This window comes from Hypanus sabinus, chromosome 7 (genome assembly GCF_030144855.1).
Source record: "Hypanus sabinus isolate sHypSab1 chromosome 7, sHypSab1.hap1, whole genome shotgun sequence".
NCBI classification, from domain to species: domain Eukaryota; kingdom Metazoa; phylum Chordata; class Chondrichthyes; order Myliobatiformes; family Dasyatidae; genus Hypanus; species Hypanus sabinus.
Window position 1 is genome coordinate 104,130,005 of NC_082712.1, and position 27,052 is coordinate 104,157,056.

A 27,052-nucleotide genomic window follows, 5' to 3' on the forward strand; every position below is an offset into this window, starting at 1 on the left:
CGCCAGTTCTGGGGGGGGGGGGGGGGGGGTTATGTGGCGACCCACTTTCTGCGCAGGCGAACCAGCTCACAAATAGCCAGCGCGCGGGGGGAGACTTTGGTAATGCACCTCTGACGTCATTTCCGCCCGGAGAGGGCGGGCACTAGGGATTAAATGCCAGCGCCACGAAGTTTGATTAAACTAGTCTCGAAACGACTTACCAACTGCATGTCGTTATTTCAGCATTGTGTGTAGCACATAGCTACAGGATTTTTTTTCCCTACTGTTTTCTGCTATCAGCAAATGCTCCACCCATGCTAGTAACCTCTCTGTAATTCCATGGGCTCTTATGTTGCTAAGCAGCCAAGTAGACCTTGTCAAAGGTCTTCTGAAAATCCACGTACACTGCATCTACTGCATCTCCTTTGTCTACCCTGCTTGTAATTTCCTCAAAAAATTGCAGTATGGTCTACGGCTATGCAAGACCAGGTTACAGTACTAGTGATTGCACACTGAAAAACCATATAATGTAGTGTCCATATAATGTTTGGATGAGTAAATAGACAGAAGGTGTATGGAGGTCTGTGGTCTGAGTGCAGGGTGATGGGACTAGGCAGAATAAAAGCTTGGCATAGATTAGATGGCTGAAGGGCCTGTTTCTGTGCTGCAGTGCTCTACAACTTTATAATGCATGCAGTACAAATATACCATTGTACACAGTTTCAACACATCCCCTGGTCCAAGCACAATCATACAGCACTAAAACAGGCCCTTCCGTCCCACGCATTCACGCCAACCATGAAGCCCACCTAAGCTAGTCCCGCTTGCCACAAGTTTGCGGTCAGTGATGACAATGTCATGGTCTGATTTTAAACTTAGAAAGCCCGTGCAAGAACTTCAAGATGGAAATGTTTGGAAGTTTACCTCTAATTTCGACATGCAACTCATTGGTAAAACACACAAAATGCTGGAGGAGCTCAGCAGGTCAGGCAGCATCTGTGGACAGGAATAAACAGTCGCCATTTCAGTCCTGATGAAGGGTCTAGGCCTGAAACAGCACCTACAGATCCTGCCTGACATGCCGAATTTCTCCAGCATTCTGTGTGTTTTACTCTGGATTTCCAGCATCTTGAGTTTATGGAAGCTCATGGGTTAAGCAAAGTGACATCAATAAACAACTAGTACTCCATACACTATTCAGAAACTTGCAGTCCATACAGCTGCAGACTGAAATTCTCTCACACAAAGATTGTATCAAAGACAGATTTTAGATCACCTGGGGAGATTAGCCAAAAATAATTGTGCAACACATCCAGATAATATGGGTGTGATACACATTTGGATTTTAAGGCAGAGGTGGAAAAATTGTTGATAAGCAATGAACGAAAAATTACCACATGCAGACAGGAGAAAGAGGAGGTGGTTATAACCTGATGGGCCCCGATCTGATTAAATCATAGAGAAGCTTCCCCAGCTCCTAACTTCTGCTTTCAACTGGAACTCACAAAAGGCAATTTAGTGCATTTGGAAAGAGGAGTGACCTTCAGGGATAATTGTCCCTGAGAGTACAGAGATGTTTCCTGCTCTATGATGAGAACGACCAACAATAGACAACTTGGGAAAACCTTGGGAATATTGGTAAATTAGTTTATTACTGCCATATGTATCAAGGTAGAGTATAAAACACATTTTACGTACTGTTTATACAGATTAATTCATTACAACACTATTGAGGTAGTATAATGACAGAATCTAGAGTAAAGAATTACAGTAGAGAAAGTATACAGACAAAGTGCAAGTTAGATGGTGAGGTCAAGAGTATCTTATCTATTAAGGAACAGTTACAATAGTCATACTTGAGCCTGGTGGTAAATGCTTTCAGGCTTTTGTAACTTCTACCCAATGGGAAAGGGGAGAAGAGAGAAGGGCTGGTTTCTGATGTACTGTGCTGTGTCCATAATCTCTGCAGTTTCTTTCAGTCACATGAAGAGTGGTGACATTGCCATGCAAGCAGATAGAATGCTTTCTATGATGCATCAATAAAAAAATGTGAAATTTCTGCGTCTTGGAGAAGTAATAGCACCGGTGAACTTTCCTGACATTTTTGGATGAGGACAGGGTATTGGTTATGTTCACTCACAGAAACTTGTAACTCTCAAACTCAGCACTGTTGATGTAGACAAGAGCATGTGCAACACCCCCTTCCTGAAGTCACTGACGAGCTCTATGGCTTTGCTAACACCAAAGGAAAAGTTATTGTCATGACACCATGTCACTAGGCTCTCGCTCCTTCCTTTACTCATTGTTTTTTTGTCATACTGCCCGCTACCATGGTATTATCTGCAAATTTACGGATGGAGTTAGGGCAGAACCTGGCCACAGTACAGTACAGGAAGTACAGTAGAGAACTGAGGAAACAACTTTCTGGGACACCAGTGTTGGGAAGGTGATGCTGCCTGTCCTTACTGGTCAGGAAGAAGAGGACCAAGTTGCAGAGAGAGGCATTGACTAGGGTCTGAAATTTGGTTGAAATTATAATATTGAGGCAGAGTTGTAGTCAGTAAATAATAGTGTGATATAGGTGCCTTTACTGCCCAGGTGATCCAGAGATGAGGGCCAGGGAAATGGCATCTGTCAAGGACCAGTTTTGACAGTAGGCAAATTGCAGGGAGCCAGAGATGTCTGAGAGGCTGGATCTACTGTGTCATGACCGACCGCTCGAAGCACTTCATGATTGAGGAGTGCCATTCAGAGCATGTAGTAGAGGCCGCAGCAGGTCCACATTTTACTCGTTACCAGGAACATCCTTCAAAACTTTCTCTGTACTGTCAATCTTATGGATCTCTCTACTATAGAAATGGTTCAGCAGCACGAAGCCTGTCCCACTCAGAACAAAACCCCAGGATTTCATTCAGGATTCTTCCCTTCTGGAAGCAGCTGAGGTTCAGTGGGCAGCATCCTTGCCCGAGAGAACTACCATGGTCTCCATATAGCTTAGAGAGAGCTTGACATCAACTGGGAACTCAAACAAAATCTATGGCTCTCAAAATTTCAGACTTTTATCCAGGATGTTCAAATCTGAAGTTCATTTCTCTCTCAAGAAGCAAGCAACTTCTTGAAAGGACAGTCTGGCTCAGTATTGATGCCACCACCAGAGCACAATATTTGGTCATGAGTAACACACAAAAAACGTTGGAGGAACTCAGCAGGTCAGGCAGCATCTATAGAGGGAAATAAATGGCCAACTTTTCAAGCCTAACCTGCTCAGTTCCACTAGATTTTGTGTTACTAGGCACATTTCCATGCTCTGCAGAGCAAACAAAAAACTACCTTTTTTCAGTGGTGATCTTTATCTGGTTTTGCTCCAACTGACCCCATACACTCTGCCCCATTTCTGGCTTCTGCCACCTTCCCTTTCCAGTCCTGATGGAGGTCTCGGCCCAAAATGTCAACTGTAATTGTGGAGGCAGATACAATAGAGGCATTTCAGAGGCTCTTAGAATGTACAGAGAATGGAGGAAATATGGATGTAATTTAGACTGAAGAATTAGTTAAGCTATGCATTTAATTACTTAGCTTAAACACTAGATATTATGCAGAACCAGAACTGGAGTGAAGAGATTCAGGATAGGAAAATGCTTTTAAAAAAAAAGCAAAGATAATGTGCTGTCAGACTGTCAGGAAGGACAGGCAGATGATAGAACAGAATTGTAGCCAGCAGGGTGAGTATCAGTGCATTAGGGATGGAGAATCAAAAAGGGTAGCAAATATAGTACTCAGTGTGATATTTCAACACAGATATCTATAAGAAATAAGGTGGATCTTGCTGCTCTATTACAGATTGTAAAGTATGATGTTATGACCATCACTAAATTCTAGCTGAAGGATTGTTGTATTTGGAAGCTGTATGTCCAAGGTTACACGTTGTATCGGAGGAATAGGAAGGTAGGCAGAGAGGGCGGTGTGGCTCTGCAGGTAAAGAATGGCATCAAATCAGTGGAAAGATGTGACATAGGATCAGAAGATGTTGATTCCTTGTGGGTTGAATTAAGAAACTGCAAAAGGACCCTGATGGTAGTTATATACAGTTGGCCCTCCTTATCCGCGAGGGATTGGTCCCGGGACCCCTTGCGGATACCAAAAAAATGCGGATGCTCAAGTCCCTTATTCAACCTGTCTCAAAGCGGTGGACATTAGGACCTGGTGGCGGAGCTCTGAATTTGCAGTGTTTCTGTTCATGAAAAAAATCACAATCACGATTGAAAATAAAGTGGAAATAATAAAGCGATCGGAAAGAGGTGAAACACCATTGGTCACTGGAAAAGTGTTGGGCTACAGTTGGTCAACGATTGGAACAACTTTAAAAGATAAAGTGAGAAAGGCCCTGCCCCGATGACAGCTACAATTATTACTGAGCAACGCAGTGGTTTAATTATAGGGCTTTGGGGTTTTGTGTTTTTGATCCTCCACATCAACCTGGCACAGATGGACAGCGCACTCGGGAGCAATCTGTCACTGGATCGCCCGGCGCTGAAACATACATTTCTTAAGTGTTTTATATGCATAGAAAGGTAAGATATATACTATATACTAAGACAAACATTTGACTATCCGACGCTAAATAATACCAGATGTACCTGTTCCAACTTACTTAGCAAGAGAACTTCCGTTTTTTTCGATCCCGATCCACGATAGCCCACACATATCCTCCCATATACTTTAAATAATCTCTAGATTACTTATAATACCTAATACAATGTAAATGCTACGTAAAATAGTTGTTATACTGTATTGTTTAGGGAATAATGACAAAAAAAAGTCTGTACATGCTCGAACAACAAGTGTTGGAAGAGCACTTCCAGGTTATTTTGATTCACGGTTGGTTGAATTCACGCATGCGGAACTCGTGGATAAGGATCGTACAGGTCTCCCAACATTAGCTGGGATGTTGACCACAGATTACAACAGGAAATAGTAAAGGCGTGTCAAAAGAGCAATGTTATGATAATCATGGGAGATTTCAACGTGCAGGCCAATTGGGGAAAATCGAGCTGGTAATGGATCTCAAGAATGAATTTGTTGAATGCCTACAAGGCTTTTTAGAGCAGTTTGCCATTGAACCTACTTGGGGATCAACTATAATGGATTGAGTGTTATGTAATGAACCAGAGGTGATTAGGAAGTTTAAGGAAACTTTAGGAGACAGTGATCACATGATTGAGTTCAACTTGAAATTTGATAGGGAGAAAGTAAAGTCTGATGTAGCAGTATGGAAATCACAGAGGTATGAGAGTACTTTGGTTGGCAAGGAGATGCTGGCAGGGATGACACCAAAGCAGCAAAGGCTTGAGTTTCTGGGGAAAATGAGGAAGGTGCAGGTTTGATGTATTCCAAAAACAAAAATATTCAAATGGCAAAACAGTACAACTGTGGTTGTCAAAGGAAGTCAAAGCTAATGTAAAAGTAAAAGACCATTCACCAAAGCAAAAATTACCAGATAGAGGGAGGATTGGGAAGCTTTTAAAAACAGAAAGCAATTAAAAGAATCATTGGGAGAGAAGATATTAAATATAAAAGCAAGCTAGCAAAGAAATATTAAGGTGAATAGAAAAAGCTTTTTCAAGTATACAAAAAATTAAAAAGTAGATATAGGATCGCAAGAAAATGAGGCTGGAGAAATAATAACAAGGGACAAGGAGATGGCAGATGAACTAAATGAGTATTTTGCATTAGTCTTCACTGTGGAAGACACTGGCAGATGTGGAAGGGAGTGAGGGAGAAGATGAATTACACCCTAGGGTTCTGAAAGAGGTAGAGATTGTGAAGGCATTTATAATGATCTTTCAAGAATCACTAGACCCTGGCGTGGTTCCAGAGGACTAAAAAATTGCAAATGTGAATAAAGATGTCCACTCTTTAAGAAAGGAGGAAGGCAGCAGAAAGGAAATTATAGACCAACTAGCCTGACCTCAGTGGTTGAGAAGATGTTGGATTTAATTGTTAAGGACAAGGTTTGGGAGTACTTGGTGACACAGGACAAGATAGGACAAAATCAGCATGGTTTCCTTAAGGGAAAATCTTGTCTGACAAACGTGTTGGCATTCTTTAAGTAGATTACAAGTAGGATAGATAAAGGGGATGCAGTGAATGCTGTATATTTGGACTTTCAGAAGGCTTTCGACAAGGTGCCACATGAGGCTGCTTACAAAGTTAAGAACACATGCACAGGAAATTTACTAGCATGGTTAGAGCAGTGGCTGATTGGTAGGAGACAGTGAATGGGAATAGATGTAGTCCCCAAGTTACGAATGTCCAACTTACGGACAACTCATACTTACGAACTGAGGAAGGAGAACGCCGTCCGCCATTTTAAGTTGTTGCCGTTGACACTGTGTTAAGTGTGTAACTTTGTATTTGGCTTAAATTTTTCTTAGCAAGATTCACCCGTTCTGGTCGGCTAGTGGCACAGTGAGATCAGCGCCAGGCTCCAGAACTGAGGTTCCCGAGTTCCATCCAGTGACAGACTGCTCCCGTGCCGGGTTGATGTCGATCCAGTGACTCCCGTACCATCCGTGCCGGGTTGATGTCGAGCTCGCAACTCAACCTTGTAAAAAAAACACTGCCACCTCCAGTTTAAATTCCCATGTGGAATATTGTGGAGGATCAAATACCCAAACCCAGCACAGCCCCCGCTTGTCCCATTTAACCTGTCTCAGTGCGGTGGACTTTAGGACCCGGGGAATTCAGTGCAGTAGTCCTTAGGACCCAGCGGACCTTGGGAGCCGGCAGAGCTCGGGACCTGCCACCCGCAGTGTTTCTGTTCCATTGATGGGAAGCGATCACGATTGAAAATAAAGTGGAAATAATAACGCCATCGGTCATTGGAAAAGCATTAGTCTACAGTCGGTCAACGATCAGAACAATTTTAAAGGATAAAGGATAAAGTGAGAATAATGAAGCATGTGAAAGGCCCTGCCGCGATAAAAGCTACAATACTAAGCAACGCAGTAGTTTAATTATTGGAATACATACATTTCATAAGTGTTTTATATGCATAGAAAGGTAAAATATATACTAAGATAAACGTTTGACTAACTGATGCTAAATAATACCAGATGTACTTGTTCCAACTTATGTACAAATCCGTCTTAGAGACGGACTCAGGAACAGAACTCGTTCGTAACCCGGGGACTGCCTGTAAAACGGCCCTTCTCTAGTTGGCACCAATGACGTGGTGTTCCACAGAGGTCGGTGTTGGGACCACTTCTTTTTAAGCTGTATATCATTGATTTAGATGATGGAATAGATGGTTTTGTTGCCAAGTTTGCAGATGATACAAAGATTGGAGGAGGGGCAGGTAGTGTTGAGGGAAAAGGAAGGCTGCAGGTCTTAGAATAGGAGAATGGGCAAAAAAGTGGCAAATGAAATGCACTGTTCAAAAGTGCATGGTCATGCATTTTGGTGGAAGAAATAAATATGCAGACTATTTTCTAGACGAAGAGGAAATCCAAAAATCTGAGATGCGAAGGAAAAGCATTTCAGGATGTATATTGTATACATTTTTCTGACATTAAATGTATCTCTGAAACTAAGGGTTAACTTGCAGATTAAGTCGGTGGTGAGCTTGCCCTGTGCCATGTTGGCATTCATTTCAAGGGTGCAGAATACAAGAGCAGGGATGTGACACTGAGGCTTTATAAGACTGGTGAGGCCTCACTGTGAGTATTGTGAACAGCTTTGGGCTCCTTATCTAAGAAAAGATGTGCTGGCATTGGAGAAGGGTTCAGAGGAGGCTCACAAGGATGATTCTGGGAATGAAAGTGTCATCATATAAGGAATGTTTGTTAGCTTTGGACTTGTACTCGCTGGAATTTAAAAGGATGGGGGAGGTGGCATCTCATTGAAACCTTTCGAATGTTGAAAGATCCAGATCGAGTAGATGTCAAGGAATCTAGGACAAAAGGGGGGGGGGGGCGTCTGATTGTACTTCAGTAAATGTTAGCACCTGGAGCCAGAAGGCCAAGCTACTGGCTACATCAGAGATAGCATACAAGGAATGGTAATGTTTAAGGCAGAGAGAAAATAGAAGAGCAAACTGAAGGCAGTCAGTTCTTTTTAAATTCAGTGAATGACAACACGAAGAAAGTTGGGCAAGAACAGGATACTGGATGCAATAGCTAGGTGCTAAAACAGAAGGATCAGATTTAGGAAGAATGGGAGGAGAGAAAATAGTTCTGATGAAGCATCTTGGTCCAAAACATCGACCATTTATTTCTCTCCAAAGACACTGCCTGACCTGACCTGCCTGCCTCCAGCATCTGCAAAATCTTATGTTTAAAACAGACTTCACCACCTTGATTTCCCAAATGCACATCGGTCTTTTGACCCACTATAGAAAGACACTATCAGTTGCTCTGCCATAGTACGGCCAAGACTTGGTGTGTAACTTAGTCAAAGCTACACTGCTAATATCTCAGTTGAGCACAGCAGAAACTCTGATTCTTTGCCAACAGGTACTGGGCTGTCTTCATTGTAGAGGAAATGGACAAATCTATTCAATGCAGGCAGGCTACAACATGTACTTGATTATAACACCTCACATTCTCCTCCGGGACTGGACTCACTCAGTTCAGAACAAAGGTGCAAAATATTACTAGCTCTGAACTGCAAAGCCATTTCACCCAGTGCCAATCAAAAGGTTCAGTCTAACAGCACATAGTAAATGGTTCAGTCCAGCTGCAGTTAAACCAGCAGGAACTGGTGGGGAAATGTAAACATTGGCCTCGTGCATTTGGGGATACTTCCTGCAAATCAGGCTGAACAGCTTTCAGTTACATGGTAGAGGAACCCAGACTCGCACCCAGCGGTTCATCAAAGGGACCACCACCTCAACCAACAGTCCATCAGACTCCCACCTACACCCTGCAGGGGAGAGAGATACTGTTTACCTACACCTGACAGAGAGAGAGAGAGACTCACGTTCACCATAACCTGGTGGGAGACAGAGACCCTTCACTCACACCCAGTGGGGGTACAGAGAGACCCCTTGCTCACACCAACCTGGTGGGGGCAACAAAGAGATCCCTTGCCCACACCCAATGGGGGAACAGAGAGACCCCTCACTCACAGCCAGTGGGACAGAGAACCCACTACACATTAGTGTGGGGGGCATACAGAGACCTCTCATACAGTCCAACACGAGGAAATCTGAAGATGCTGGTAATTCAAGCAACACACACAAAATGCTGGTGGAACACAGCAGGCCAGGCAGCATCTATAGGGAGAAACGCTGTCGACGTTTCGGGCTGAGACCCTTCGCCAGGACTAAGGAAGTCTTGACGAAGGGTCTCAGCACGAAACATCGACAGCGCTTCTCCCTATAGATGCTGCCTGGCCTGCTGTGTTCCACCAGCATTTTGTGTGTTTTCCTCTCATACAGCCAGTGGGGTGAGATAGAGAGACGCCTCTCACCAGCTGGGGAAGGAAGAGAGAGACCCGTCACTCACTTCAGCTTGGTGGGGGGGAACAGAGAGAGACCCTGCACTCACACTAGGTGGGGGTGGTAACAGAGAGACCCCTCACTCACATCCTGTGGGGAGACATAGACCCCTCATCCACATCTAGTGGGGGCAGAAGAGTGGGAACTCTCACTGACACTCAGTGGGGAGGGGGTTGCAGAGAGACCCCTCACCCACATCCACTGGAAATGTCAGGGAGACCCTCACTCATACCCAACAAGGGGACAGATGAAATCTATACATAGCTGGCAGGGATACAGACAGGTCTGCAACTACATCTTTTCAGAGAGAAAAGAGAACACCTCCCCACCCTCACCAGGCTGTCCAACAGAGAGATCCTCACCCCCTGCAGCTAACTCATATTTTGGACAGGCTGTCCAGCTCACTCCACCACTCAAACAGAAACTTCTAAACTGCCCACTGTTTCACACAGACTCTGCGTTTCAAACCCTTGAAATCTGTTCTTAAACTCAGTTCATAACCCCAGACACAAACACACAAACTACGGGGAAGCAAAAATACGATCCGGAATATACCAATGGTGCAAATGATCCTGATCCAGGACTTTGACCCGTAATATTGACAATCCCTTTCCCCCACCCCCGCAGTCACTTTTCTACCCACCCAGCTCCTCCAGCAGTTCCTTTGCTGAGGACAATTGTGCAGACTAATGCAACAATTCTCCCCTGCCCTCCCCCACAAACCTCAACCGAGCAAAGTGCGTCTGAAAGGAAAATGCTGCTGAGACCCGAGGAGGAAACAGGGAAGTGGGTGATTTCCTGTCAGACCCCAGAACATAAAACTGCTGCTCCAACAGTACAAGGGAGGGTCAATAATCAATGGAAGGATTCAGGGGTGGGGGATGGGGGGGGCTATTCACAAAGTCACCCAGTCAGTTACATTCTCGGGCCCTCAATCCAGGCCACTGGAGCCTGCTAGCCAATACAAAACCCCACAGGATTCCTCCGCCTCCCCCCTCCCTTTCCAAGGCACTCAGTGAAAAGGAAAGAAGCAGCAATTTCTGCTGCCATTTCTCAGATTTGGCCCTGTGGTCAGACGCTGAAGCGCCTCTGGGGAGGCAAGTTTGAGGAAAGGGAAAGCGGGTAAACTAAAGAATTCACCACTTGGAGTAGTGAGGGCGGGAGGGGGGTGGAAATAGTGGGGGTAGAGAGAGACAGAGCAAAAACACAAAGCTTGGAGACAAAGCAGATCCCAAGCCAGAATCCCAGACAGAAAGCCAGAAATTCAGATTCCAAGGAAAAGTTACAAGAGAAACCGGAATGTTACTAGTCAGCAAGATAGAAAAACTACAGTTGGAACCCAGGACGCACAACTTCAGCTCACACCAAACCTGAAACAATCTCCACAGGGGTAGAGTGGGAATCAACAGCATTCCGTTTTCTTTATTTTTTGGAGAGGGGTGTGTTGGGAGGGAGGTTTAAGTGGATCCAGCCTGAAAAAGATATTTCACTCACAGAATTTAAATATTTGCAGATTCATGAGAGCTGTTGAGAGCATGAAACCAGGCCACACCAGGCTGTGAAAGGGAAAGCTCGTTCTTCAAAATGGACAAGCGAGGGTAGTGGAGGTGACATATTGGTTTACTATTACCTCAGATTCCTGGATATAGTGAAAAGCTTGTGTTTGCTTTTCAGATCATCCAAAACACAAGTCCACTATTTTTCCATTAGGAAAAATAGCATCTTACAGAGAAAGTGCAGTGCAGACAGAAAAATAAATTACAAGGGCCAAGTTGAGAGTGGGATCCTGTGAGCAGGCGGAGGACAATGATTGGAAACCAGGAGGGTGACAATGAGGCTTTGTGATACAAGCCAGGAAACAGAAGCAATGCAAACTGTAAACTTCCCTTTAAAATCCCAATGGGTCAGTGGGAGGGAACTCAAACTGGAAACGTGGAAGTACAGAGAGGTGGGGATGTGCGCAGACAGGGGAAAAGACACCAAGAAAAGGAGAAAATGTGTGTGCATCTGTGGGTGCCTAGGAGGGATGGAGGGAAGGAATAAGGAAGGAAAGGAACTTGCTGAGCTATTCGGTTCTGATGTTGTCTTGTCGTTGCTACAGGTGTTGTTCTACTGACCATGGTGGGGATGCTATGCTGGGGCCAGAATGTGCGTCGACACCTATGGGCTGCCCCCTAAGAGCCCTCAGGCCTGTTGGCCATTGGCACAAAGAACGCATTTCACTCTACGTTCTGACATACATACATAAGTGAATCGGAACTGATAGCATCTGATAAGGGGGATAGCCAGCTGAAGAGAAAGTGGAGAAATGGGTGGGTCAGAAGGAGAGGGCTTGGGGAGGTGGGTGATTTAGGCAGGGAACTGAAGGTAGACAGGCAGAACTCCAAGTGGTGGGGAGAGAGATGAGTCAGAATGGGCACTGGAAGTAGACTGTGGATGTTGGATTATGGAATTACACAAAATCTGCTGGAGGGACAGCAGGTCAAGCAAAATCTCGTGGTGGAAGTAACTGTCAACGTTCTGGGTCGAGACCCTGCAGGTTTGGCACATCTCCCCCAGCCCTCACCTACACCACACCCAAACATATTACACCCTCAATGGCCCGTCTCTAGGTGCTCCCTTCAATCCCACTCACTCGCCGCCCACTCAAAGTCCTTCCCTCGCTGTCCCCTCCAGTCTCACTTCCTCAAACTCCTTCCCTCGCTGCCCCCTCCAGTCCCACTCCCTCAAAGTCCTTCCCTCGCTGCCCCCTCCCTCGAAGTCCTTCCCTCGCTGCCCCCTCCAGTCCCACTTCCTCAAACTCCTTCCCTCGCTGCCCCCTCCAGTCCCACTCCCTCAAAGTCCTTCCCTCGCTGCCCCCTCCCTCGAAGTCCTTCCCTCGCTGCCCCCTCCAGTCCCCCTCCCTCAAAGTCCTTCCCTTCGCGGCCCCCTCCAGTCCCACTCCCTTATCCTTCCTCCCTCGCTGCTCCCTTTAGTCCCACTTCATCATCCCTCACTGCCTCCTCCAGTCCTACTCCCTCATTCCTCCTCCCTCGCTGCCCCTTCAGTCCTACTCCATCATCCCTCATTGCTCCCTCCCCCATTCCTCGTCCCTCCGAACGTTCCCTCACACCCTCCCCTACCCCACCCCCCGCCCCGCTCCTACCCGAAGTCCTGGTCCATGGATTTGAAGAAGAATTTGTAGTTGGGCTTGTTGAGCACCAGCTTGAAGTCAGCCAGTGTGACCCTGTCGGCAGGCAGCTGCAGCTTCACCAGGTACGGAGTCTCCTCCTCGTCCATGTGGTAGATGATCTTGGTCTCGGCCATGACGGCGAGCGGCCCGAAACCGCGCTCGCTCCAGCTGCTCCTCCGGCGGGCGCTCCGGCTCGGGCTCGAGTGCGACCACCCCCTCCCCTCCCACCCACCCGGCGCCTGACGTCACTGCGCTCCACGTCCCCCGACGAGGCGCGCGGCGTCATCGCGCACCACGTACACAGTTTGCGGAATTCCTGAATATCAATAAGGGCAGAGAGTGTGGAGTTGTTGCTCTTGCGCATACAGTTCTCATTCCAACCCTCAGCCCAGGACGTGCGTTGTTTTAACTAATTTTAGTTTAAGGTGTTGAAAATGAAGCTGTGAACATGAAGATTTCCAACGACAGCAAATTGACAAAAGACAAGTTATTCCAATGCTTAAAGAAGAATGTCGATTATCGAATCACAAGAGAAAATTTGTAGATGCTGTAAATCGAAGCAATACACAAAATGCTGAAGGAACTCAGCAGGACAGGCAGCATCTATGGAAAAGAATACAGTTGAAGTGTTTCAACTATCGCCTTGTATTTCTTCTCCCCTCTCCCCCACCTTTTATTCCTCATCCTTTTTCCATCCAGCCCTGATGAAGGGTCTCGGCCGGAAACGTTGATTACTCTTTTCCATAGAATCTGCCTGGCCTGAGTTCCTTCAGCATTTTGTGTGTGTTATGCGCACTGTCAGTATCATTTTCCCAGGTTCAAAACGTCTAATACTAGAGGTGAAATTGAATAATTTCAAAGGAGATGCACGGGGTAAGTTTTATTTTTAAACAGAGAATTGTGGATGTCGAATTAATTGCCGTGGGTGGTGGAGGAAAGCAAGGGTGTTGAAGAGGACAGTACAGTAAAGGAGCAGACAGGCAGAGGCGAAAGAGCAAGGCTCCAAAGGTGGTTGAGGGAGGCAGAGGAGCAGCTTTGAGTCAGTGGTCAAGGAGGCATGGGATCCAAGTGGACCTTGCTTTGTGGATCCAGAACTGGCTTGCCCACGGAAGGCAAAGAGTGGTTGTAGATGGGTCTGCATGGAGATCGGTGACCAGTGGAGTACCTCGGGATCTGTTCTGGGACCTTTACTCTTCGTGATTTTTATAAATGACCTGGATGAGGAATTGGAGGGATGGGTTAGTAAGTTTGCTGATGACATAATGGTTGGAGATGTTGTGGATAGTATGGAGGGCTGTTAGAGGTTACAGCGGAACATTGATAGGATGCAAAACTGGGCTGAAAAGTGGCAGATGGAGTTCAATACAGAGAAGTATGAAGTGGTTAATTTTGGTAGGTCAAATATGATGGCAGAATATAGCATTTACGGTAAGACGCTTCACAGTGTGGAGGATCAGAGAGATCTTGGGGTCTGAGCCCATAAGACGCTCAAAGCAGCTGTGCAGGTTGACTCTGTGGTTAAGAAGGCGTACAGTGTATTGGCCTTCATCAATTGTGGAATTGAATTTAGGAGCCGAGAGGTAATGTTGCTGCTATAGAGGACCTGGTCAGACCCCACTTGGAGTACTGTGCTCATTTCTGGTCGCCTCACTACAGGAAGGATGTGGAAGCCATAGAAAGGGTGCAGAGGAGATTTACAAGGATGTTGCCTGGATTGGGAGCATGCCTTATGAGAATAGGTTGAGTGAACTTGGCCTTTTCTCCTTAGAGCGACAGAATATGAGAGGTGACCTAATAGAGGTGTATAAGATTGTATAAGAGGCATTGATTGTGTGGATAGTCAGACGCTTTTTCCCAGGGCTGAAATGGCTAACATGAGAGGACACAGTTTTAAGGCGCTTGGGAGTTGGTACAGAGGAGATGTCAGGGGTAAGCTTTTTTAACACAGAAAGTGGTGAGTGCGTGGAATAGGCTGCTGGCGACAGTGATGGAAGCGGATACGATAGGGTCTTGTAAGAGACTCCTGGATAGGTTCATGGAGCTTAGAAAAGTAGAGGGATTTGGGTAAACCTAGGTAATTTCTAAAGCAAGGTCATGTTCAGCACAGCATTGTGGGCCGAAGGGCCTGTATTGTGCTGTAGGTTTTCTGTGTTTCTATGACTCATCAGAGCATCGAATGATTACACTATGGTTGTTACCAACTTTATAAATTGACCAGTGTGTCCCCACAAAATCATCCAGACTCTTCCCCAACTAGAAGCTGTGGATGAACCATCAGCTCTGCAATGAGCCAGATCAGAGGTATTCAAGTCTGGCAACCAAGAGGTTCAGGTACAATCTCCAGAAAGCCTTCTCACCTGCTAAGTGGCAATTCTAGACCAAACTTGAATTGCTTAGGGATGCACGACAGCTGTGACAGGGCTTGAATGCTGTTACTGCTTATAACGGGTCCCCAACCTTTTTTGCACCGCGGACTGGTTTAATATTGACAATATTCTTGCGGACCGGCCGATGGGGGTGGGGGTGGTGTTAATCACGACCGGAATATGGGTGAGAAGTCAACTATAAATCACTTCTAAGTGGCTAATACACTCAATTTCGTTTCTAAAAGGGTTTATCTAACAAATTTAGTATTAGACACACAGCACATATTTTCCTTGCATGAATATAGTGATAAGTCAATTATAACCCACTTATAAGTCAATAGTATCATAACATTTTAAGTAATGTTTGGATATTAAACACACAGCGCATATTTTCCTTGTATGAACATATAAAATCATTGCAACACACCAATATCAGTGAATCAGTGGGAGCCCTGGGCCTGTTTCCCTGTAACAAGACAGTCCCATTGAGAGGTGATGGGAGACAGCGATACTTGAAGGGGTCTTCATAGAACCATAGAACATTACAGCACAGTACAGGCCCTTCAGCCCTCCATGTTGTGCTGACCCCAATAATCCTTAAAAAAAAGTACTAAACCCACACTACCCCACAACCCTCCATTTTTCTTTCATCCATGTGCCTGTCCAAGAAACTCTTAAATTACCCTAATGTTTTAGCCTCCACCACCATCCCTGGCAAGTCATTCCAGGCACTCATAACCCTCTGTGTAAAAAAACTTACCCCTGATGTCTCCCCTAAACTTCCCTCCCTTAATTTTACACATATGCCCTCTGGTGTTTGCTATTGGTGCCCTGGGAAACAGGTAACCTGTCTATGCCTCTCATAATCTTGTAGACCTCTATCAAGTCCCCTCTCATTCTTCTACACTCCAAAGAGTCCCCAGCTCTGCTAACCTTGCTTCATATGACTTGTTCTCCAATCCAGGCAACATCCTGGTAAATCTCCTCTGCACTCTCCATAGCTTCCACATCCTTCCTATAATGAGGTGACTAGAATTGAACACAATTATGTCCAGTCTGTAACGCAATTTAGTTTTTGTTGCTTTCATTGCAGAAAACCCTGCTTCGCAGAGATATGATGTTGGAAATGGAAGCAATGTTTTCAGTGCATTCATGGCTATCTCAGGATATTTAGCATTGACTTTGATCCAGAATGCCGGCAGAGATGTTATGTCAAACATACTTTTCAGCCCACTGTCATTTGCAAACTCAAGGAGTTGATCTTCTTCCTACACTGACATGGATGACGCATGGGTAATGACCTTGCGTGCATTCAAGTTCAACAGTGGGCGTGACAGGGAATGAGGAAAGGTGAAGCTGACTCATATCATTTCATATCGCCAAATCATATCGTTTCCTCACAACCTGGTAGCACGTGTTTTGTGGCCTGGTACCGGTCCACGGCCTGATGGTTTGGCACCACTGTCTTATAAAGAGAAACCAAACAGCTAAAGTGACGACAGGACTTTCCTCCCGATGAGCTCAATAACATCTATGCTTGCTTTGAAGGTCAAAACATGGAGGAAGCAACACCAACTCCCAGAGCCACCGGTGACACTGAGGTAGTATCCTTAAGGAGGGTGAACCCATGGCATGCATCTACCTTCCTGGCCAAGTACTAAAGCCCTGTGGTGATCAGCTGGATGGAATATTCAGTGATATCTATAACCTCCACAAAACAACCAATCTCATGGGCAATGTCAGTAAAAGGAAACCCAATTCTGAGCCTGTGAAGAACGAAGGGGCTGGACAACTTGTAGGTAGAATGTTTAGTTGGGCATTCAGTTACTGGTTCAGCATGTCATCGTAGAACAACGGACCTGTTCCTGAACAGCACTGTTCTGTTTTAGGATGCTCTCTGCTCTAGTTTGCAACAAGAGACCACAGATCTTTCAAAGCAGAACATAAGGAACAGATATACACTCAGTGGCCACTGAATTAGATTCCTTGTGTACTACTGAGCCCATCCACTTCAAGGACATATTGTCCATTCACAAATGCTAGTCTGCACACCATTGATGTAATTTGAATTACCATCGCCTTCCTGTTAGCTTGAAGCAGTCTGGCAATTCTCCCCGACCTCTCTCATTAGCAAAGCATTACACAGACCTGCTGCTCACTGGATTTTTTTTGTTAGTTGCAACCTTCTCTGTAAACTCTGTGAAAATCCCAGGAGATCAATAGTTTTGAGATGCTCAAACCACTCCCCCCCCCACCCCGCCACCAGTAATTATACTGTGGTCAAAGTCACATAGATGACATTTCTTGCCCATTCTGATGTTTGGGTTGGAAAGCAACCAAACTTCTTGACCATGCTTTTATGCATTGAGTTGCTACCAAGTAATTGGCTGATTAGGTATTTGCATTAAGAGTGGCACAGTAGCATAGGGGTTACAACAACGCTTTAAAGAACAATAACCTAGGTTCCGTTCTTGCAGCTGTCTGTCAGGAGTTTGTACATTCTCCCCATGTCCATGTGGGTTTCCTCTGGTTTCCTCCCAGTAGGTTAATTGGCCATTGTAAATTATTCTGTGATTAGGTTAGGATTAAATCGGGGGAATTGCCGGGTGACAAGGCTCGAGAGGTTGGAAGGGCTTATTCCACACTGTACCTCAATCCAAAAATTAATTAATGAGCAGGTGTACCTAATAAAGTGGCCACCGAGTGTATTTCCCTCTGGTTTGATTCACTTCTCTCTTTTTTCATTTTTTCCTCCCTAAAATCTACTGATCTAAACCTTGCGTGTTCTCAGTGGCTGAGGAGCCATTGTCCCTGAGATCTACATCCTTCCCATCCCAGTTGTAAACGCTAGGATGAGAAGGACTTGAGCTCCACATGAGATTCTGGCTCCTGGTCTAGACTTTCTACTGAGAGGAGGCAGCCTTCTTGTTCTTCAGCACTTTCCTCAGAATGTTACATAATGCATTGAGATTGCCTCACTTTGTTTTAAATCTCCAGTAAGTGTTGGTCCACATCCACCATGTCCAAAAGAAGGCACATCTGGCGGTGGCACATTCCCACAGTATTGCTACTGGCAGGTAGCTCTGTCATGGAGCAAACATCAGCTGTGTGATAGACATAGCAGAAGGATACCTATCTGGAGGGTGATGATCATGGTGTTCTGGGACCCTGGTCCATGTGATTTTTATAAATGACTTGGATGAGGAAGTGAAAGGTGTGTTAGTAAGTTTGCAGATGAGATGAAAGTTGGGGGTGTTGTGGATGGTGTAGAAGGTTGTTGTAGGTTACAATGGGACACTGACAGGATTCAGAGCTGGGCTGAGAAGTGGCAGATGGAGTTCAACTCAAAGTGTGAAGTGATTCATTTGGAAGGTCAAATGTGAAGGCAGAGTAGCTGAGTTAATGGCAGAGTTCTTAGCAGCATGGAGGAACAGAGGGATCTTGAGGTCCTTGTCCATAGATCTTCAAAGGTGTCACACAAGTTGATAGAGTGGTTAATAAAGGTGTATGGTGTGTTGGCCTTCATTAGTTCAAAAGCTGTGAGATAGTGTTGCAGCTCTATAAAATTCTGCTTAGACCACACTAGGAGTATTCTGTTCTGTTCTGATCACCTCCTCCTCATTAGAGGAAGGATGTAGAAACTTGAGACAGTGCAGAGGATGCTCCCTGGATTAGAGGGCATGTTTTATGAGGAAAGGTTGAGCTAGGGCTTTTTGTCTTTGGAGAGAAGGGCATTGAGAGTTGATTTGATAGAGGTGTACAAGATGATAAGATCAAGGGGACAGACAGAGACTTTTTCTCAGAGTGGAAATAGATAATACAAAGCTAGAGATGCATGGCAGGACACAGGGTGAACCAGAATCAGAATTAGGTTTAATATCACTGGCACTGGCATGAAATTTGTTGTTTAGCAGCAACAGGACAGTGCAAGACATAATAATAACTATAATTTACAATAAGTATATCCAAAAAAGAAAATTAAATTAAATAAGTAGTGCAAAAAGAGAGGGAAAAATATCGAGGAAGTGTTTATGGGTTCGTTGTCCATTCAGAAGTCTGATGGTGATGGGGGGAGAAGGAAGAAGCTGTTCCTGAAACACTATCTTCAGGCTCCTGGAGTTCCTCCCTGATGGTAGCAATGAGAAGAGGGTATATCCTGGCTGATGGGAGCCCTTAATGATGACATTTCTGAGTCCTTCCTGAGGCATTGCCTTTTGAGGTGTCCTGGATGCTGGGGAGGCTAGTGCTGATGATATAGCCGGCTGAGTTTACAATTTTCTGCAGCTTTTTCCCATTCTGGGTAGCAGCGTTCGACCTGTGAAGGTTAAACACAGAATATAGGAACAGGCCCTTCAGCCCGCAATGTGTGCCAAGCTCATTTAGTAATCAAATACCCAACTAAATTAATCCCTTGTGATAAAGATAAGCTTTATTTAGCACATGCACATCAAAACATCGAAATATAAGATGCAATGTTTTTGTGTCGATGACCAACACAGACTAGGGCAGCCTGTGAGGGTCACCATGCTTCCAGTGCCAACACAGCATGCCCACAACTCTCTAACCCTAACCTCCATGAGTCTGGAATGTGGGGAAACCTGGAGCACCCACAAGGTCTCATGGTCATGGGGGAAACTCCTTACAGACAGAGGAGGGAATTGAATCCTGATTACTGATGGCTGCTGCTGATGTTCATATCCCTCTGCTCTGCACATTCATTCACATGCCTGTCTAAGAATCTCTTGAACACCTCTATTATATTTGTCTCCACCCACACAGTGTAAAAAAACATGCCTTGAACTCAAATGCATACCCTCTGGTATCAGGCATTTTAGCCCTGGGATAAAGATACTGGCTGCCTAGCATGTCTAAAAAAAGTCAAGTCACTTTTTATTGTCATTTCGACCATAACAGATTGGAGCATTGCAGAGTTCAAGGTTCAATTCCAGTGCTATGCCATAAGGAGTCTCTGTATATCCTTCCCGTGGAATGCATGGGTGCTCAGGTTTCCTCCCACAGTCTAAGGACATACTGGGTAAGTTAACTCATTGTAAATTATCCTGTGTTTAGGTTAGGGTGAATGGGGCAATGTGGCTAGAAGGACCTACCTACTCTGCTGTGTTGCTAAATCAATAATAAATAAATCTTTGCCCCTACTGTGGGACCTGTCCTTCTCCCACCCCACGCAATCCAGCCTCACGAGAGTAAATGCTCAGAACTGGGATCCAAATGATAGTTTCTATTCCTGGCTCTTAGAAGAATTGGCTGCAGGAGCGGGCATATTTCTTGGAAAGGTTTATTTGTCACATGTGAAATACGTTGTTTACATCAATGACCAAAACTGTCTGAGGATGTGGTGGGGCAGGTCACAAGTGTTGCCCTGCTTCCAGTGCCAAGGTAGCATGCCTGTAGCCTACTAACCTACAAGCCCATGCATCTCCTGTAGCCTATTAATCTATGAACCCATGCGTCACCTGTAGCCTACTAACCTATGAACCCATGTGTTGCCTGTGGTCGACTAACCTAGGAACCCTCGCATCTCCTGTAGCCTACTTACCTCACCACAGGAAACCTCTTCATATTGTCTTTATTGAGTCCTTTCAACATTTGATAGGTTTCAATGAGATTCCTCCTCATTCTTCTGAATGTTCAGGCCTAGAGCCATCAACTGGTCCTCACATGGTAAACCTTCAATTCCCATAATCATTCTCATGAACCTCTCCAAAATCAGCTACAGGGCCCAAAACTGCCCACAATATTCCAAGAGAGGCCTTACCAGAGTCTTATTAAGCCTCAGCATTTCAACCCTTCTTTTCTTTTCTAGTCCTTTCAAAATGAATGCCAACATTCCATTTGCCTTTCTCACCACAGACTCAACCTGCAAATTTACCTTTAAGGAATCCTGCATGAGGACTCTCAGGTCCCTTTGTGCCTTGGACTTTTGAATTTTCTCTCCATTTAGAAAATAGCTACACTTTTATTTCTTCTACCAAAGTGCATGACACTTTTAAACTGTGGTGTCTTTGCAACTACATATCAATGAAATAAAAGCACGCATGTGGGAGATGACTTTAACTGGTGTATTCACATTGCAGCGAGAGAGTGAGAGAGAGAGAACACGAGAGAGAGTGAGATAGAAAGGACAGGAAAGAGAAAGAGTGAGAGAAAGAGCAAGAATGTGTGTGTGTGAGAGAGAGAGAGATTAATGCACATGCATAGACAACAGATCATACTTTCTGCTAAGGGGAGTCATTGCTGTAAAAGAAACAAATCCATATATTACATTTCCTCCCCCTTTAGATTAATATAATATTAAACTCTATATGTACAAAACATTCAATTTCCCTTTAACAAACCATATCTAAATAAAGAGCAAACACGAGGAAATCTGCAGATGCTGGAAATTCAAACAACACACACAAAATGCTGGTGAAACGCAGCAGGCCAGGCAGCATCTGTAGGGAGAAGCACTGTCGACGTTCCTGCTGTGTTCCACCAGCATTTTGTGTGTGATATCCAAATAAACATGCTTTCACAATAACAGCCCATAACTAACTTCACTACACTAAAGGTTCAGTCTTTCGGGTGGCGCTCTGTTCTTTTCAGGATAATGCCTTTGGACATGTGGAGTGGCATCAGGTCGGGCAGGTGTCTTGTCTAAAACAACGTTCTTAGTTTGAAATGTCACTTTGCTGTCAGTGACATTATCATCACCAAGAAGTCTGGTGGCTGTAGTGGGTCCATCTTGTTGGATGGAGTCGACTCAGGTTTGTTCTTCGGTTGAGCATCCAGTATCTGGTCCCAATGACGTCTGTGTCTGATCTCCAACATCCACTGTGTATGTCAGTGGTCCAGTTCTTGGCATCCTGAACAGCTTTTGTCCAAGTCTTCAATCTGTGCACCTATTCTCAGCCACATAGGCTCCAGGTAAGGCTCTTCATCTTGACTAAACCCAGGTGTCCGTCGTGCAGATTTTCTAACACTCTGGTGTGCAGATTAGAGATCCACACATCAGTGTTCTCTGACATACCGACAATTAAAACATAGAAAATGCCCTTTGGCCCACAACGCTGTGCCAAACAGGTCCTTACCTTAGAAATTACCTAGGGTTGCCCATAGCCTTCTATTTTTCAAAGCCCCATGTACCTATCCAGGAGTCTCTTAAAAGACCCTATCGTATCTGCTTCCACCGCCACGGGCAGCCCATTCCATTGTGTTGCTGTGTTGTTTGGTACCCTTGAACTCTACGTCACAAGAGTGGACTCCTAGGAACAGTGCCAATGTTATAACTGTTATAACAATGCAGACATCACTGCAATTCCCTTCCTGGGATTGAAAATGGACACAAGGGGCTGGTGGTCTGTCACTAGTGTAAATTTTTGTCTGTAGAGGTAGTGGTAGAACTTCTTTATTCCCCTTACTAGACCAAGGGCCTCTCAGTTGATCTGTGCGTAGTTGCGTTCTGGGCTCATCAGTGATTTTGAAGTAAATGCAATCAGACATTCAGATCCATTTTTCATACTGTGTCACAAAATGGCTCCAATGCCATAAAGGGACACATCGCACACCAGTCTGATGGGCAGAGATGGGTCATAATGAAATGAGTGAGCAGTTCTTCAGATGTTATTAGTCTTTGTTTCCTTGCATGCTCTGTCACATCTGTCTGACCATTCCCACTTTGCTCCTGTCTGTAACACTAGTTTACAAGGCCCAAGAGTGACCTGAGTTGTGTCACATTTTCCATTTTGAGTGTCTGCAGCTCTGTTTCAATCTTCTCTCGTGACTTACGTAAGCCGTGCTTGTCAACGACATGTCCACAATATGAGATTTCATTCTTGAAAAATGCATTTCTCTCTCTTTGTGCACAGACCATACTCACTCAGCCTGGTAAACACTTTACCAAGGTTCTGGAGGTGCTCTTCATCATTCTTGCCAGTTGCGATGATGTCATTGTGTTCCTGGGCTGTCTTAAAGCCCAGTCGCTCCAATCTTTCAATGTATGACAGTCCTGCCATCCCGGGAATTAACCTTGTGAAACTATGCTACACTCCCTCAATAGCAAGAATGTCCTTCCTCAAATTTGGAGACCAAAACTGAACATAATTCTCCAGATGTGGTCTCACCAGGGCCCTGTACAACTGCAGAAGGACCTCTTTGCTCCGATACTCAACTCCCCTTGTTGTGAAGGCCAACATGCCATTAGTTTTCTTCACTGCCTGCTGTACCTGCATGCTTGCTTTCAGTGACTGATGTACAGGAACACCTAGATCTCGTTGTACTTCCCCTTTTCCTAACATGACACCATTCAGATAGTAATCTGTCTTCTTGTTCTTGCCACCAAAGTGGATAACTTCACATTTATCCACATTAAACTGCATTGCCATGCATCTGCCCACTCACCCAACCTGTCCGTCAACCTGCATTCTCCTAACATCCTCTTCATATTTCATACTGCCACACAGCTTTGTGTAATCTGCAAATTTGCTAATGTTACTTTTAATCCCTTCATCTAAATCATTAATGTATATTGTAAATAGCTGTGGTCCCAGCACCGAGCCTTGCGGTACCCCACAAGTCACTGCCTGCCATTCTGAAAAGGACTTTTAGTTTATGTTTGGGGGACACTTTTTCACTTGTGTAGGTCTTTAGCATCACTGAGGTCTTCTCTAACGTAACCTTAGAGAAGCCTGTTGTGGTCGGCCTCGGGAATTATTGACAAAGCTGACCCTGTATCCAACTCCATTTCCAGTTTGACCCCAAATACATTGATTGTGATCCAGATGATTTTGTTATCTGCTTGAGTAATACTATGCAGTTCTGGGCATGACAGCTCACCTTTGTCAGAGTCTGTGCTGTCTGATTCTGTTTCACATTCAGTCATTTTGTGCGTTTGCTTAGTTTTGTGTTTGAAACTTTTCACTCAGTTCTGCTTTTCATCTGCCTTATATATTCTATCGTGTGACCTCGTCTTCTAGCATCTTTTGCAAACGTTTTCCTTGAATGTAACCCCCTTTCTGTAGTTCTGCTGTCCCCTTTGCTGCAGTCTCTAATGTTATTGCAATTGTCAGTGCTCATTCTAAGGTTAAGTTTCTTCTGGACAGTTGCCTGATTTGAGAGAACATATATTATTCTCTGCATGCCACATACAAGCCTGTCCCTTAATGCATTAGAAAGTCCATCTCTAAAGTCACAGTACTGAGAAAGTTTGTGCAGTTCTACAATGTATTAAGAAATGTTTTCATCCTTTGACTGGTTTCTTTTGTAAAATCTAAATCTCTCAGCTACTACCAGTGGTTTAGAGCTCAAGTGATTTTGTAAAATTGTAACGATCTTGATGAACAATTTGCTTGTTTTTCAGGGAGGGAGGGAGAGAGGGGGGGGAGAGAGAAATATCAATGCACATGCATAAACTACAGATCACAAGTAGTGTTAAGGGGAGTCATTGCTCTAAAAGAAGTAGATCCACACATTACCTTAACAATCAATCTAACCCTTTTCCACCTGTACAGCCCATAATACATTTTTCTTTCACCTATTTGCCTATCTATCAAACACCACCCGGCAGTGTACTCAGCCATGCACCACTGTGTGTAGAAAGGAACCTTCCTGTGACATCTCCCCTAAATGTTTCTCCACTCAACTTGAACAGATGTCTTTTGGTATTGGCTTGGGAAAAGGTGCTGACTGTCTACCTTTGCCTCTCATATTAAACAACTCTATCAACTCATCTCTCATATTCCTTTGCTACAAGGAAAATCCTAACTTGCTCAACCTTTCCTCATAAGCCATGCTCTGAGGCATCCTGGCAAATCTCTGCACCTTCTCGAAAGCTTCCACATCCTTCCTCTAACAGGTGATCAGAACTGAACGCAGTAAGCCAAGTGTAGTCAAACCAGGGTTTATAGAGCTGCAACTTTGCTTCATGATTCTTGAACTCAATCCCATGGCTAATGAAGACCAATGCAGCATACACCTTCTTAACCACCCTGACTACTTTTACTGCAACTTTGAAGGATCTATGGTCGTGCAGCCTGGAACCCTGTACTCTGCCCAGCTAGCCTGATCACTCACCAGTGCAGGGAGGAAGGAGTTTAATTTTAGGGTGCAATGAGTAGAACTGCTGTCTGCTGTTGCCCTCCCATGCCCACTACCCCAGGCATTTCCCCTGCAGCCTGAAGAGGCATATTACCAATGTTACAAGTCTTAGCATTCAATATTAATGACCAGTTAGGCACAGAGAGAGTCTCTATTTACTGACAAGCGCCTTTATTGTCACAGTTAAAAGCATGCAAATTTACAAACTAAGTACCTGTGTGTACACCCACCAGGTCTCCTTGACTCTGCATGAGTGGTCAAAGATTAGCAAGGTGATGCCCAGGAAAAAGAGTCTATGCTGGCCAGGCATTCTGACGTTCTGACGTAGGGTCATCCACTTCAGCGATGATTGGTCTCCATATTTGTTGTTGTTTGTGCTCCCAATATTCTCCATTCTTATTCTTTTCCTTATCAATCTATGATGTTTCAATTTAATTGGCTCAAGGTCATCTGACTGACCTGTGTTGGCTTCATTGGACGTGGCCCGAGGCTACACAGAGTATTGCTTTATGGCCTTTCTTTTTAGCCGAGAGCCTTGGGTGATTTCTTTCCAATTAAGACTGGTTCAAAGCAGTCTAAACAGGACAGCCAAACACTGGAACCAGACCAGACAACCGGGTAATAGGCTGTGCCTTCTGTCAGCCTGCACTTTCCATAATAAAGTTTCTTATCTGAAAGTGGTCTCAGTAGTGTTATGAATCCCGCAACTGGATAACTCACCAGCAAAGATAGAGAGGTCTGTTGAAGTCTGATGTCACTATTTTCAAACGTTTTATTTATAAAGGGACACAAAAGTAGGGTTAATACATACATTCAGATAATGCACATCGTCAACACTCAATCTAAAGCGCGGGTATAGTAATAATCATCATTAAGAAGTGAGCTCTGCTGGTGTCTAGGGGTTAATAGATTGTCCATTGGAAATATAAAAGTCACTCAGAAAGTCTGCTGGCCTCAGCCCTTTGAAAATCGCTGGGTTTTACGTGGGGCGACCGAGAGAGAGAGATTGGGGGAGAAGAGAAAGAACTTGCCGAGTCTTGATGAATCTTCCGTGAAATCGGGGGAGCGTTGGTTTCCTCTCCCCGATGTTAGTTAAAAGCGGTTTTCCATGATTCTAGCCACAAATTCCAATCCCGGAACCTAATGCACGTGACTTCCTTCAGAATGGCTTCCCGCTGCTGCGGGATCACTCTCTCTTGTCTTCTTGGTGTGTCTGAAGGGGCTGTCCCCCTGAGACTCTCCTCTATACTTCCTCACGGGGTCGCAGGTGTCAATTAGGTTGTTATGATGCAATCTCTCTCTCAACCAGCCCACCTTGCCCGAGGGCTTTTCACATGGTCTCCACGAGACAATAGTCGCTGTCGTCTTATTCTGCATCCCGGGTGGGACGTGCAATTTGGCACGTTTCTCTCTCTCTCTCCGACTGGGTCTACTGACCCCCCCCCCCCTTTCGACGGGTGCTCTTGCGATTCTCACAAAGGAAGGGGGTGGGATCATAACACCTCCCCCCTTAAAAAATGTTTTTACCAGCGGTTAAAACGGAGTGGTCCAGTCTTACAGGAGTTTTGAATCTAACACAATACACAAGTTTTTCTTTTCACAAAATACTACCGTTATACATTCAAGTCAGTATCTAAATAGTTAACAATTACAGTGTCCCTTTCTTTAATATCTTAACATTGCGAACCGTACATCAGACTTCAATTCAATAACCACTTATTTAATTTTTCTTTTCGCAACAAAACTAAGGAGGTGTGACCTTAGCTTAGGTGCATTTACAAAAGTTTACGCGAATACTAATCGTTTCAGTCATTTAACTTAACCAGCAGGTCTCCAAAGGGCTGTCTTTATTATTCACAGGCTTTGGCGCAAACCCGTTCAACCTGCTTGGCTGTCTAACAATGGCATCCCCATTAACCGTCGCCTCTTTTTCGGCGAGCC

General features: G+C 44.8%; 1 protein-coding gene and 1 long non-coding RNA gene across 3 annotated transcripts in view; one reads left to right on the plus strand and one right to left on the minus strand.

Moving 5' to 3' along the window:
- dvl2 (dishevelled segment polarity protein 2) overlaps nt 1-12,865 on the minus strand; it is a 96,464-nt gene extending 83,599 nt beyond the window's left edge. Inside the window, exon 1 of the mRNA XM_059975333.1 lies at nt 12,624-12,865. Within this exon, the coding sequence (XP_059831316.1) occupies nt 12,624-12,784 (161 nt within the window). The 5' untranslated portion in view covers nt 12,785-12,865. The remainder of the gene's footprint in view (nt 1-12,623) is intronic.
- A 139-nt stretch (nt 12,866-13,004) lies between these two features.
- Nucleotides 13,005-27,052, plus strand: part of LOC132397076 (uncharacterized) — a 58,555-nt gene continuing 44,507 nt past the window's right edge. For both annotated transcript variants that reach the window (XR_009513262.1, XR_009513263.1), the window contains exons 1-2: nt 13,005-13,523; nt 16,110-20,051. This is a non-coding gene — a long non-coding RNA (uncharacterized LOC132397076). The remainder of the gene's footprint in view (nt 13,524-16,109; nt 20,052-27,052) is intronic.